The sequence below is a fragment of the Equus caballus genome, chromosome 23 (genome assembly GCF_041296265.1).
Source record: "Equus caballus isolate H_3958 breed thoroughbred chromosome 23, TB-T2T, whole genome shotgun sequence".
NCBI lineage: Eukaryota > Metazoa > Chordata > Mammalia > Perissodactyla > Equidae > Equus > Equus caballus.
This window is the reverse complement of record NC_091706.1, coordinates 19,444,767-19,458,259: the sequence shown is the minus strand read 5'-3', so window position 1 is coordinate 19,458,259 and position 13,493 is coordinate 19,444,767. Positions and strand designations below refer to the sequence as shown.

Sequence of the window (13,493 nt, the reverse complement as noted above, 5' to 3'; positions counted from 1 at the left end):
ATTTTTTTATAGCAGAATAATATTCTATTGTGTCTATATACCACATCTTTATCTACTCATCTATCTATGGGCACTTAGGTTGCTTCCATATCTTGGCTATTGTAAATGATTCTACAGTGAACATTGGGGTGCATATACCCTTTTGAATTAGTGTTTTCATTTTCTTTAAATATATGCCCAGAAGTAGAATTGCTAGATTGTATGGTAGTTCTATTTTTAATTTTTTCAGAAATCTCCATACTGTTTTCCATAGTGGCTGCGCCAATTTGCATTCTAACAACAGTGTAGGAGAGTTTCATCTTCACCTACACTTATTTCTTATCTTTTTGATAATCGCCATTCTGACAGGTGTGAGGTGATAACTCATTGTAGTTTTGATTTGCATTTCCCTGTTGATTTTTGACATTGAGCGTATTTTCACCTGCCTGTTGGCCATCTGTCTGTCTTCTTTGGAAAAATGTCTCTTGAGGTCCTCTGCCCAATTTTTAATTGGATTTTTTGTTTGTATCCTATTGAGTTGTATGAGTTCTTTATATATTTCAGAGATTGATCCCAAATCAGATATGTCCTTTGCAAATATCTTCTCCCATTCAGTAGGTTGCCTTTTGGTTTTGTTGATGGCTTCCTTGGTTATGCGAAAGCTTTTTAGTGTGCTGTAAGGCCATTTGTTTACTTTCGTTTTTGTTGCCTTTGCCTGAGGAGACAGATCCATAAAAATATTGCCAAGACCAATGTTTAAGAGCTGACTGACTGTGTTTTACTTGAGGAGTTTTATAGTTTCAGGTGTTACATTGAAGTCTTTAATCCATTTTGAATTTACTTTTGTATGTGGTGCAAGAAAGTTGCCTCGTTTCACTCTTTTGCATGGAGCTATGTAGTTTTCTCAACACCGTTTGTTGAAGAGATTGTCTTTTCCCCATCGTATATTCTTGCCTCCTTTGTCATAGATTAATTGACCATGTAAGCATGAGTTCATTTCTGGGCTCTCTCTTCTATTCTATTGCTCTCTATGTCTGTTTTTGTGCCAGTACCATACTGTTTTGATTACTATAGATTTGTATTATAGTTTGAAATCAGGGAGTGTGATACCTCCAGCTTTCTTCTTCTTTCTCAAGATTGCTTTGGCTGAAAACCTAAGTAACTGAATGTCATTGCATTTCCTTGACTTCAGTGTAGATATTTTATTTTAAATATAATGTAGTGTTCATTTAGACTTGATTTAGGACTCTTGCAAAGCCACAGAGAGACCATTTCAGGAAGTTTCTTATATGATAGGGAAAGAAGCTGTGATATAGGTATCCTTAACCCCTCTTTGGTTCGTTTTCTTTTGCCATGTGCAAAAGAAAGAAAAAGGGGTGGAAAAAACAAGGGATTTAGGATGTTCAAAAGCATTTCACTTAATAACAGAAGCCATCAACCAACATGTTTCTGAGATTCACCTCTTGTTTGTATGTGGGTAAAGTCATAATCATGAATGAAAAAGCAAGTTGTCAAAGAATATATATATGGAATATGTATGATTCCACTTATAAAGTTAGCAAATGTGTGAACCTACACAATGTATTATTTAGGGATGCAGACATATAGGGAAATTGACAAGAAAGGGAATGATAAGAAACTTCTAGGGAGCCAGGTACCTATGAGATTGAAGAGGATGAGATTAAGGAAGGGAACTGGTGGGGAGGGGACTCAAGGGTGAGGGTGACCTTCCATTTCTTAGGTGATGGATGTTCAGACCTTCCTTGAATTATTAGTGCTTATTCCATGAATATTTTATAAATATTCTCTGGTAGCTACTTTTAAATAGATATAATTTTTAAAGCCTATAATCTTTTATCTTTTCCCAACTTTTTAGTTATAAATGTCCCCAAATTAAAAGAGTAGTATAACAGTTAGACACCCATATGCCCATCACCTACACTCAGTAATTATAAATCCTGTCATGATTTCATGATTTCATGGAATCCAGGTGAGGATTTTGGCCAAGGCGTGGTCCTGAGAGTTTGTCTTTTCATCCGAATGAGCTCTGATTTCCCCGTATCTACACCTGTGATGTCCATCTGCTGACAACTCCTTGGTAATTCTGCCATTGCTATCTTTTGATAAAGTGATTCGAGGAATCTCCTAGAAGCCATATCACAGGGAGCATCTGCATCCATCTCCCTGGTGGCACACATCGCTGTGAATCTGATAGCCTTCCTGGCCCTGTTGTCTTTTGTGAACTCAGCCCTGTCCTGGTTTGGAAACATGCTTGACTACCCACAGCTGAGTTTCGAGGTATATTCTATCATGTTTCTCCTCCATTTTGTTTCTGCCTATCTTGGTTTAAAAATAAAATAGGTTGGGGTGGGCCCAGTGGCTTAGTGGTTAAGTTTGCACAATCCACTTCTGTGGCTCGGGGTTTCGTGGTTTGGATCCCACTCATGGACTACTCACTGCTCAAGGGGCCTTTCTGTGGCAGCATCCCACATATAAAATAGAGGACAACTGACACAGATGTTAGTGCAGTGACAATCTTCCTCAAGCAAAGAAAGGAAGATTAGCAACAGATGTGAGTTCAGGGCCAATCTTCCTCACCAAAAATAAATTTAAAAAGACATAAAATAACATAGGTTTGTGAATCACCTTCCCTAACTGCCTCTAGTGCACTCTTTCTTATACCAGCACAAACCTTTCATGTATCCCCTATCTTCCCACCACTGCTTCTCTGACTCCTGTCAGACTCCTTCCCCCAACATACAGTCGTTCTCTCCATCCCAAGGATCCAGGTCACTTCATGTGACGAATCCCAACCTTGACTCCTATTGGACGAAGATGGACTAGGGCATGTGAAAGGATTTCTATGCCTGCAGGACACACAGACGAGGAGGGAACAATCTCGTCACGAGGGTGAGGCAGAAGAATGGGAGAAAATCACAACTCTAATAAAGTATCTATTTTTTGTTTTTGTAGATAATATGCTCCTACATCTTCATGCCGTTTTCCTTCATGATGGGAGTGGACTGGCAAGACAGCTTTATGGTTGCCAAACTCATAGGTTATAAGACATTCTTCACTGAATTTGTGGCCTATGAGCGCCTCTCAAAATTGGTGGATTTAAGGAAAGAGGCTGGACCCAAATTTGTGGATGGTGTGCAGCAATATATGTCAGTGAGTAAATATTTTCATTTTTCAGTGCACGTCTTTATCACATATATACACTCAACAAATAGTTACTGGTGCCTCTGTGTGTCAGGCCAGGGACCTGGGGTATATTGAAAAAGAGAACAAATTCCAGAGCACATGGAGCTCATAATGAAAATGGCAGCTGATAATTTTCAGTTATGTTGAATTAATCATTGTGTGTCTGTGTGTGTGTAGAAACACAACTAGTCACTACCATTGAGATCACTTACTGTTGAGCACCATGGATCAAACCCAGAGTCATATGAGCTGAGACTGGAATCAATCCATCAACAATTATCGAATGCCTTCTGTGTGCAATGCACCTAGGAACTGAGGCCACAGCGTTGAAAGTGATGAGGCCTCTGCCCTCGTGGGGCTCAGAGTCTAATGATCAGGAAGCTCTCTTCCTTTCAGCTTAAGGAATTCTATGGACTCTGAGAAACTGCCTAAATGGAACCTAGAGCCTGGACATCCTAAGGAAGTCGTGAGACACAATCGCTGCTCTCCACGTGGATAAGGGAAGAGAAGCAGCACAGGGTCTCTGGTCTGAAACTTTGAGACAAGCACCCTAAAACTATGTCAGGACTTCAGGTCAATAGCCTGCAAGGAGATGCCCATGTCCCCTTGGCCTTGGATGGGATAAGGGAACTCAGGCGAGGCTCTTTCTTGGGCCATATTTGCAGCTGAGTCTCCAACTTCTATTTTCCTAACAAACAGAATTGTCACACATGGAAACTCCCAGGGAAATGGTGAACGTTTCTGACCACCACCATTATTCCTGGAAACAATCCATGTGGACTTAATGTCCTAGGCACATATTGGGCTTTAAAAGGAAAGGGGAGGGAAAGCATGCTGCCCAAGCTTCTGAGATGGCCCACCTCTGAACAGCCCCCACTCTCCAGCCTCCCAAAGACCAAACATGCACATTTACTCCCATGTGTTACACTAAATAACAGCACACCCCAGGAGAGTGTTGACTTGTGTGTTCTAATCAGGGCATTTGCCCCGCACATCTGATGTGCACGGTGGCTCTGTAGGTATCCTGTTTCTCAATTGTTCATTCTACAGCTCACCACGCCTCGGCACTTGGCTAAATGTCCCTATTGTCTGGATGCCACCACAAAGCAGCTTGCTTCCCTGCCAAAAGTATACAGTAGGCTCAATTAAGTGAAATGCTTTTCAGTCCCCAACTGCCAGTTGCCAGGAGAAAGTAGTTTTGTTAATGAGCAAAGCAAGCTCACAGGCCTGGCAGTGCTGAGCAGGTTTGTGAGCAGGTTAGTAGGAGAATAGAGACAGGCCAGTAGAGCTGATTCAGGTTGGGGGTGGGCCCGACCAGGGGCAAGATCAACAAAATGGGGATGAGTCCCTGCAGTTTGTGTTTACCAGCCAACAATTGGTGGGGGTGTCCCCCTAGTCTCCTGGAAAAGGCACCATGTGACCGAAGTGTAAGATCTGGGTCCATGAGACAAAAATCCCATGTTATCATTGAATTGTGCCCAATGCTGACCTCCATCTAAAGTAAGAGGTTAGAATGTGTACGTTGCACTTTATTACTCCATTTTCTCTTTCTTAAAGATAATACTTTGCATGTTTTGCAATTTGTTTGATTTTGTAAACAAAAACACGTAACACATTTCATGGCACAGGAGTCAAAAGGTACAAAAAGGTGTAAAGGGAAAAGTGAGTCATCCTCCCTATTTCTCTGGCACTAGCTCCTCTCCCTGTGCCATATTGTGCTCACTGTCCTTAGCCTTGCTTCTTGCACTTAATAATGTATCTCAAATGCCTTTCTATACCGATGCGTGTGACACAGTATTCTAGGTACAAGCACACCATAATTTATTTTTAACGGGTCCCTTGCTGATCAACACTCTTATCACTCTTATCAATTTTTTCTATTGAAGTGGTACTACAATGACGGTCCCTGTACATATGGCATCTTTGCTCATGTGCAAGGAGAGCTGTAGGATGTACTATTAATCTCCTAGTGCAGTTCTTTCCATCACATAGTCTTGCACATTTATGGGCAGAGACAAAGTGGAATCACCCCAGCCTGCTTTTCCTCTTCTTATAAAACCCTACGTGGCCCCATCTGTGTGCCCCCCTCCGCAGATCCCCAGAAAGGAGAGAGAGGACTCTCGAGCACTTCACGCCCTCTCCCTCCCCATGGTCTCCTAATAAGCTGGCCTCTTTTTGAAGCCAATAGAAGAAAAAGCCCTACACAGAGAGTGGGACAAGGACGAGCTTTTCCAGAAACAGTGGACTGCTCAAATACTTGATATATTTTATTTTCCTGCCTGCTATATGCACACTGATTGAAAACATCAACAAAGGAGTTCTCAGAAACCATGAAAAGAAGAAGGGCCTTATCAACAAAAACTTACCTTGACCACTTGACTCTTGAATGTGGGCTTTTTAAAAATCCAGTTACTGAAAGATTAAAAAAAAAAGGCACCACCAATTTTGAATGAAGCATTGGCCTGGTTTGTTCTTTGAACCAAATCATAGATTTTTCAGAACTTGGGGGAAATAATTATTGCCTCAATTGTGAGGGTGCCTTTGCCAGATTGGCTGTGCCTCCGGTGAACAGTGAAGTGCCCTGGCTCTTCCAAGCCTCTGCAGTCAGTCCCTCACCCTGAGAAAGAACCATCTGGCCTGAGCAGCACCTCTTGCCTTCAGAATAGAGATGGAGGGCCGTGTTCACACTTGGACGAATTCACCTTCCATCCTCTCACGGCCCTGTGAGAGGACAGTCCATTCTCCCACCTCCAAGGGGCACCTCATGTTCCTATGGGCTGGTCAGAGCTGAGGAGCAAAGAAAGGCAAGCACACCCCACGGCCAGATGGAAAGGACTCCTGTGAAATCTGTAGAATCCTTTCTACTAATAGCATTCCATTTACAGTATATCATTTTTACTAAAGTATAATTTACATAGAAAAAAGCCCAATTTTTGGTGGACATGTGAGTTTTGACAAATGTGTCACCTGTGTAACCACAACCACAATCAAGATGTAGAACATTTCCTTCTCACCTAGAAAATCTTCCTCACGGCCGGATGTCGTCAACAGCCCCCACCCCGACCCCCACCCAGTCCCGGGTGTCCACTGATCTTTCTTTCACAATAGATTACTTTTGCTTCTTCTAGGATGTCACATGAGTGGACTCACTTAGCGTTCATGTTGTTGCATGTATTAGTTCTTTTCCTTTTTATTGCAGAGTAGTATTCTCCTTTATGGGTATCCACAATTTTTTTATCCATTTGCATGTTGAAGAACATTTGGGTCGTTTCTAACGTAGGACTATTAGGAGTAAAGCTGCTGTAAATATTCATGTACAGCCTTTGTGGGCGTAGGTCTTTATTTCTCCTGGGAAAATCCCTGGGAGAGGGACTGCTGGGTCGTGCAGGCAGTGGATGTTAACTTGAGAAGAAGCTGTCAAGTATGTTTGTATCTTTTCTTTTTTTTGAGGAAGATTAGCCCTGAGCTAACACCTGCTGCCAATCCTCCTCTTTTTGCTGAGGAAGACTGGCCCTGGGCTCACATTTGTGCCCATCTTTCTCTACTTTATATGTAGGACGCCTACCACAGCACGGTGTGCCAAGTGGTACTTTGTCTTCACCCGGGATCTGAACCGGCGAACCCCTGGCCGCCGAAGCAGAACGTGTATACTTAAGCACTGCGCCACCGGGCCAGCCCCGTATGTTTGTATCTTACAAACAGGCTGGGACAGTTTACATTCTCACCAACAATGTACAAGAGTTCCAAATGCTCCACATCCTCCCCAACACTTACTATTGTCCATGTTTTCAGCCACTTTAGTGGATGTGTGGTGGGATCTCATTGTTTTAACCTGCATTTCCCTGGTGATAAACACTATTGAACATCTTCTCACATGCTTAGTGGACGTTTGCATGTCCTTTGTGAAATCTCTTGACAAATAGAAATGGCAAGCAATAGGACATATTGGAGCATATGAGGAAGCCATTTGGTGTAAACTTAATTCGGCCTGACTTTGTTTTTTCCAAAAGGGTCTGACTGCGGCGGTTGAGCTCGCATTGTATATCTGCTTTAAACATTTCCTATGACAAAAACAAATGGCCTTAAGATAAAGGTGCAACTTCCCCCCACATTTGCATTTCCTTAGGGATAAGCATCTTTCGGGAGGCTGGGAACTGACTGCTGTGCTCACCTGTGACCATCCAGCTCCAGACAACAGACCTGCCACCCTTCTGTGTCCACCTAGACAGCAGACCTACCTGCTTTGTCCATCAATGGCTGTGCCCACAGAGCAGTTTCACAACTATTGTAAAAGGGACATTTCAATCATATGGGAAACATCCTCTTTGGGGGTGTATAACCACTCTGTAGACCCCACTTCTTTGGTGCTCTTTCTTCCTTTGGGAAGAAAGGCCCTGGGCCATGGTCCTCACATTTTAGCTCAGAATAAACTCACCCAAATTTTCATTTATAGATTGGTTATGGATTATTTTCGTCGACACTCTGTATTCGTTTATTAGACGCTTGTCTTCTTATTATTGAGTTACAACAGTTCTTTATACATTCTGAATAAGACATTTGTCAAATAAATGTGAATATTTTCTGGGACCAATTTTGTGTCTTCAGCAGCTGGTCCTGTGCCTGGCACATTGTAGCAGGTGGCCAGGTCACACTGAATATTAAAAGTTGTCATTGAGCAGAAAGTAGCATTTGTAGAGGCCAAGACCACCCATTCCAAGCCCTTTGTGGAGTCTCTGAATCCACACAGCCCCATTCTCTCCATCCAAATTCAAGGGGAAATGGAAAGAAAGAGTCTAGGAACCAACAGGTGTTTGACACCATGCACTTATTTGTCAGTATTGATTCTGTTGTCAAAATAGGAAGCCCAGTTAGGGTGTCAGATTTACTAAGCTGGTCACACCGTGTATGCATCTGTGTCTTTATGCTTCTTTACAGATTCGTTCTGAGACAATTGCCACTTACGCTCTTTGCGGCTTTGGCAGTATCAGTTCCCTAGGATTAGCGATCAATACTCTCAGTAAGTAAAAAGAATATTCTTCAACAACAGATGTGATGTGAACCTGCTTTAGATCTCCACATTGCTCTGTAATATTATTCATGTCAGGAAAAGAAGGCCCTACAAGAGCAGTGAATCATTAGGGGTCTATTTGTTATCCCTGCTCTGCAGTGTAGTTTCCCTGTGTAGACCCAAGCTAACATCGGGAAGAGTCTGCCCAAATGCACAGGTGCTTCTCCAGCCAGGGGTGACACATGGCTTTCAATTCACGTGCCAATTCCAATAGACTTATAATGGCCACCTGGAGAAGGATTCCGAGGTCCAATGGAAGTCAAGTGGAAAAACGCTGTGATTAGTGAGTGATGTCTGCTATGGGCACAGACGAGGATGGTGACAGATGAGTTGCAGATGTTTGGGATCCTCCATTGTGATGCGTTTTCCTTGCTGTGCCCTCAACATGCTGTGTGTGCCCTTTGGATGAAAATTAGGACTTGTTTCTTCTGTAGAGAATGGAAGCCTCTGGGCCTTTCGGTGTGGACAATCTTCTTTTCCTCCCACATCAGAGGACTTCTCTGGACGTGGAACTCATCACTAAGTTCGTGAATCTTGAATTTCCCAGCTAAGCTAAAAAAAGAAAAGTCAGCTGATCTGAGACTCCAGCCCCAGAACAATTCTCAGAGGTTGGGAATTTGGAATTCTAATCAATAAGCTTCAACATTAACCTCATATCTGCTTCCATGTTTCCCAGCAAATATAGCAGATTTCAGAAGGGATGACATCGCTGCAGTGGCAGGGAGAGCTCTGATTGCAGGGACCATCTCCTCCTTCATCATGGGCTGCATTGCAGGTACTGCTTCCATTTGTTGTGTCCTGTCCTGCTGTGCCCACAGCTCTCAGGGGGCGGTTCTTGCAACTTATGTGCAGCATATGCTGTGCAGAGAGCTCAGAGGCAGAGCTGTGTTAAGCATGTCATGAAGTGAAATGTGTGGAGTGTGGTGGAGAAGCTAAGAATGGAAGGAGACTTCAGTGACCTCGTGAATTAATAAAATCCATGGCATTCTGTTCCACTTCTAGGCATCCTTTCCAGCACTCCTGTAGACATCAACTGCCATCACATTTTCGAGAACACCTTTGCCTCTGGCTTACCTCAAAACACAACCGATGTGGTGTCCTGTTGCCAGAGCCTACTGAGCAGGTATTGTATTCTGGATCATAACCTCTTTATATCCATTATTAATTTAAAAATTAGACCTAAAGACCTCTTCCACTTATCTTTATAACTTCATAACTTACTTTATTTAAATATGAGAACCTCTGTGACAATTCTAACAGCCTTTCATTTTGACGTTTCTCGGCTAAGACTAGGACCCGTAGCCATCTAGTGTCACTCAAGCATTTCACACGCCCCTGCTGTGTTAGGCACTTGGTGTGAATTAACTCTCTCATATCTTGCAGACACAGTGTAAGTTAGGCACTGTTGCTTTTTTAAGCATTATATAAAATCAGGGCATGGGGAGGCTATGTCGCTGACCCAAGCAAAATGAGTGCAAGCACAGTCAAGATAGAAAGACCCCAGAAAATCTAGGTCTTTCTGCTCACAGAGCCCATGCACTTAACTAGTACTGTAGTACTCTAGTACTAGTTACTAGGTGCTGCCTTCCTTTCAAGGGGGTCAAGCAACGCAAGCTGTCCTGACAACATGGTGATGGTGATGGGCCATGGTGCATGAGGCGCTGCCAGTGCCCCATGCTGGCCACCCCCTCCCTGTACAGTTTCTATTTGCAAAATCAATACCCCAACCCCATCTGCCCTTCTTAACATGCAAGGGTTTTATAAGGATTAGTTCTATCTTTCTTTGTTTATTCTGGAGGAACTAGGGTGAGTCCTGAAGCCAAACAGGATTTGAGAGTCAAAACTCTTTCACTGGGGCCTGTGTCCCTAACCCACCCTAACCTGAATGTGAGGGGGGGAAGTCAGCTTGCTGTCCTATGCTATTTTTAATGTGTCATCTTCTGCTCATCTACACTTTCTGTCTTCTAAGTCTCAGCTAACTGTTTCATTCTACTTCCTACCAGCACTGTTGCCGTGGGTCCCGGGGAGGTCATCCCAGGAGGGTACCACAGCCTGTCTTCTTTGAAGACCTGCTGTGAATTGTTGAAGCCATCAACACTGAACTGCACTTGGATCCCTGATCAACTCTGAGCTCAGCTACTTCTCCAACAGAACTCTAAGTAGAGATACTGAACTTTCTACTTCGGGGAGAAAAGAAAACACTATTCTCCACAGATTTGTACTTCCATCATGGAGTCAGCTTTAACTGGAAAGAAGAAACACAGGAGTGAACCCTTCAGATCTAGAGCATCTCCCTCCCCTCCTCAGCCCTGTCCCCACTGAGAACTACTATAGTGTCCCAAAGTGAGGTGTTGTCTCCAGTCCCCCAAATGTCTTCCAATCTTAGAATTTTAGGACATTTAACCAGAACGCAGGTATAAATGATGGCACACAACAACTGGGCTGTGACTCGGCCATACTCATTAGTGTGAGTCTCTGAGTAATCCAGAGTGACCCACTTTAAAATCATCTCATGCGAGGTCTCTGCTTTCATCCTGGCTGAGCTGAAATAGCCTAACAGGGAATCTCAGATGGAAGAGGACCAGTCACATATCACCCACTCATTACCTGCCCTGAGGAAGTCCCACAGAAATCAGGAGTCCTTCAGGAGAGCGCCTAGACCATTCCAAAGTTAGGTTTTCAATGCCGTGTGCTTTGAGTTATACCAGTCAGCTTAAGCTGAACTATGCTGCAGTAACAAATACTTCAAAAACCTTGGTGGCTTACACGTTTATTTTTCAATCATATTATGTGTTTAATGGGGGCCAATTTTGGCTATATTCCATGTTGTCTTCATTTCCAGGACCCAGGCTAAAGGAGCAGCCCCTATGTGGGGCATGTTCGTCTTATGGGAGAGGGAAAATAAAGGTGGGGACCACATGATGACTCTTAAAACTTCTGCTAGGAAGTGACACCCTTCACTTCCACTACATTCTATTATCCAAAGCTAGTCATGTGGCAAGCATGAGTCAATGGCCATAGATGATTTATCCTGTCATTGGGAGCTATAGCGAATATTTTGAAGAAATAATATGATGTACCACATGGGTACATAATATCCATGTCTACCTTTGAGAAGTCAACCTGTTCTAGGGCATAACTGTAAGCCTATTCATGTGCGAATTTGATTATGTTCCTGGTGACAAGACTGGAAAATGGTGCTACTCTTTAGTCAAAATCCACATAAGGACTATTTGAAGAAGAAAACCTTTCACTGATACTTCCAGAAGAGCATCAGCATCAAACTTGTTTAATGGGTATCAAAGAAGAACCTTAACGGGTTCTGAGACATAATGTGTCTCAGAAGAAAATTCAGAAATGATGGTGGGCTGCTCTTTAAGGAAATGCTCATCATCAATGCCCTTAAAAGCATAAGGATCACATTTTGTGAGAAAACGCAAACAGTAATGACTGGATTAAAAGGTGTTTCATGCAAAAGAAAGCATGTGAAAAATGTTTTGGAATACCTTAGGTTATTTATATGTTTTCCCTTTTGTTCATGCATAAGAGTAATTTTTTTAATTGCATGTGTGAATAGTTGCTTTTTGTGTGTGTGATGGTAGTTGGTGGTGGTGGTGAAGGAGGGAGCTAAATGCCTACAGGACTCTTAATCTCTGAAGTACAGTATGCTAGGATATTTCTAATTATTCACCATTTGAATTTTTCTTGGAAAAATTTTTCTTGAAACTCAATGTGTCCTTTCAGTATTTAGACCTTCACTGAGCATCATATACTTACCTGTCTTTCCCTCCATTCTCAGTGCTCTGGTGTCAGCCTTCATAAAAGCCTGTGGCACAGTGTGTCAGGGATGCCAGTTATTCACGTGTTGGATCTCCTTTTTATGTTATCGCTATTATTTTTCTAACTCTTTTTTTTCTCCTTTTAACTCTTTGCATTTTTCTATTCTGTTTTATTCCTAAGAATCTCTTTCTGAGAGAATCTCTTTGCTCTTTCTAGAGTGTCTTTCTGGCCAACTAATTTTCAAATTCTGTCTGTTGTCATTACTGTTTCTTGGCTATTTGTAGCTCTTCTCTGCGCTCCTTTTTTCTTTTTTTCCAAGAAAAACACAGTGCCTTTTTTTTTTTACTATTTTCTTTTTCATCAAAAAGTATCCAATCTTAATAAAAAGTGATGATGTTATACACAGACACACATCCTTCTTCCTACCCTGTTCACCCCAGCTCTCTTTCTAGTACCACACACCCCTGAGATTATTATTGTTAATTAGCATATGCACCTTTCTCCAAAATTATATAAGAAAATGGGGAAGTTGCTGTTTCTACAAAACTAGAATGAGCTTAACATACCACCTTCAACTTCTTTACACTTGGCAATACACTTTGGAAATTCCTACATGTCATTATATATTGTTCTAGCTCTATCCCTCCTTTTCCCCTAGTGTGTGTGTATAATTCTACATAAATCAGATAATGTACATGCTTGGGATGGGAGGGAGTTAGACCTTTAATTTTCTTTCCACTTGCTTCCCTCCTCCTCTCTCCTGCCCTGGCCCACCACACACAGGTAACCCAGGTTAAATAACTTGATGTTTTTTTAACATCACTGTACTTTTTCCTGCCCTTTTTTTCATGTTTAGATAATATTTTACAAACATATCCACCTATTGAGGATAGGGATGATTGTTTCACAATACACATCTTCCTTGACTTACAATGCAGTTATGTCCAGATAAACCCATTGTTAGTTGAAAATATGTCAAAATTGCATTTAATGCTCCTAACCTACTGAACATTATCACAGCCCAGCCTACCTTAAACATACTCAGAACACTTACATTAGCCTAAAGTCAGGAAAAATCACCTAACAGAAAGCCTATTTTATAATAAAGTGTTGAATATCTCATGTAATTTGTTGAATACTGTACTGAAAGTGAGAAACAGAGTGGTTTATGGGTACAGAATGGTTGTAAGTGTATCGGTGGTTTACCCTTGTGATCGTGGGGCTGACTGGGAGCTGCCACTGCCCAGCATCATGAGAGAGTGTTGTACCACATAGAGTATCGCTAGCCCTGGAAAAGATTAAAATTCAAAGTACGGTTTCTACTGAATGCATATCAGTTTCACACCATCATAAAGTAAAAAAAAAAATCATAAGTTGAACCGTGGTTAAGTTGGGGACCATCTGTACTGGATTACCCACATTTCTATGCAGTTTACTTTTCTTCCATAACAATACTTTGTGG

The 13,493-nt window shown here is 42.2% G+C and overlaps 1 protein-coding gene across 2 annotated transcripts in view; it reads left to right on the top strand.

Moving 5' to 3' along the window:
• LOC111772079 (solute carrier family 28 member 3-like) overlaps positions 1-13,153 on the top strand; it is a 40,075-nt gene extending 26,922 nt beyond the window's left edge. The window contains exons 12-17 of one of the 2 annotated variants that reach the window (XM_023635016.2): positions 2,109-2,277; positions 2,953-3,150; positions 8,119-8,200; positions 8,928-9,026; positions 9,254-9,374; positions 10,255-13,153. In XM_023635016.2, coding sequence (XP_023490784.2) covers positions 2,109-2,277; positions 2,953-3,150; positions 8,119-8,200; positions 8,928-9,026; positions 9,254-9,374; positions 10,255-10,381 — 796 coding nt within the window. In that variant the 3' untranslated portion in view covers positions 10,382-13,153. The remainder of the gene's footprint in view (positions 1-2,108; positions 2,278-2,952; positions 3,151-8,118; positions 8,201-8,927; positions 9,027-9,253; positions 9,375-10,254) is intronic. The other variant, XR_011431776.1, reaches the window with a different exon arrangement.
• Positions 13,154-13,493: the final 340 nt, after the last annotated feature.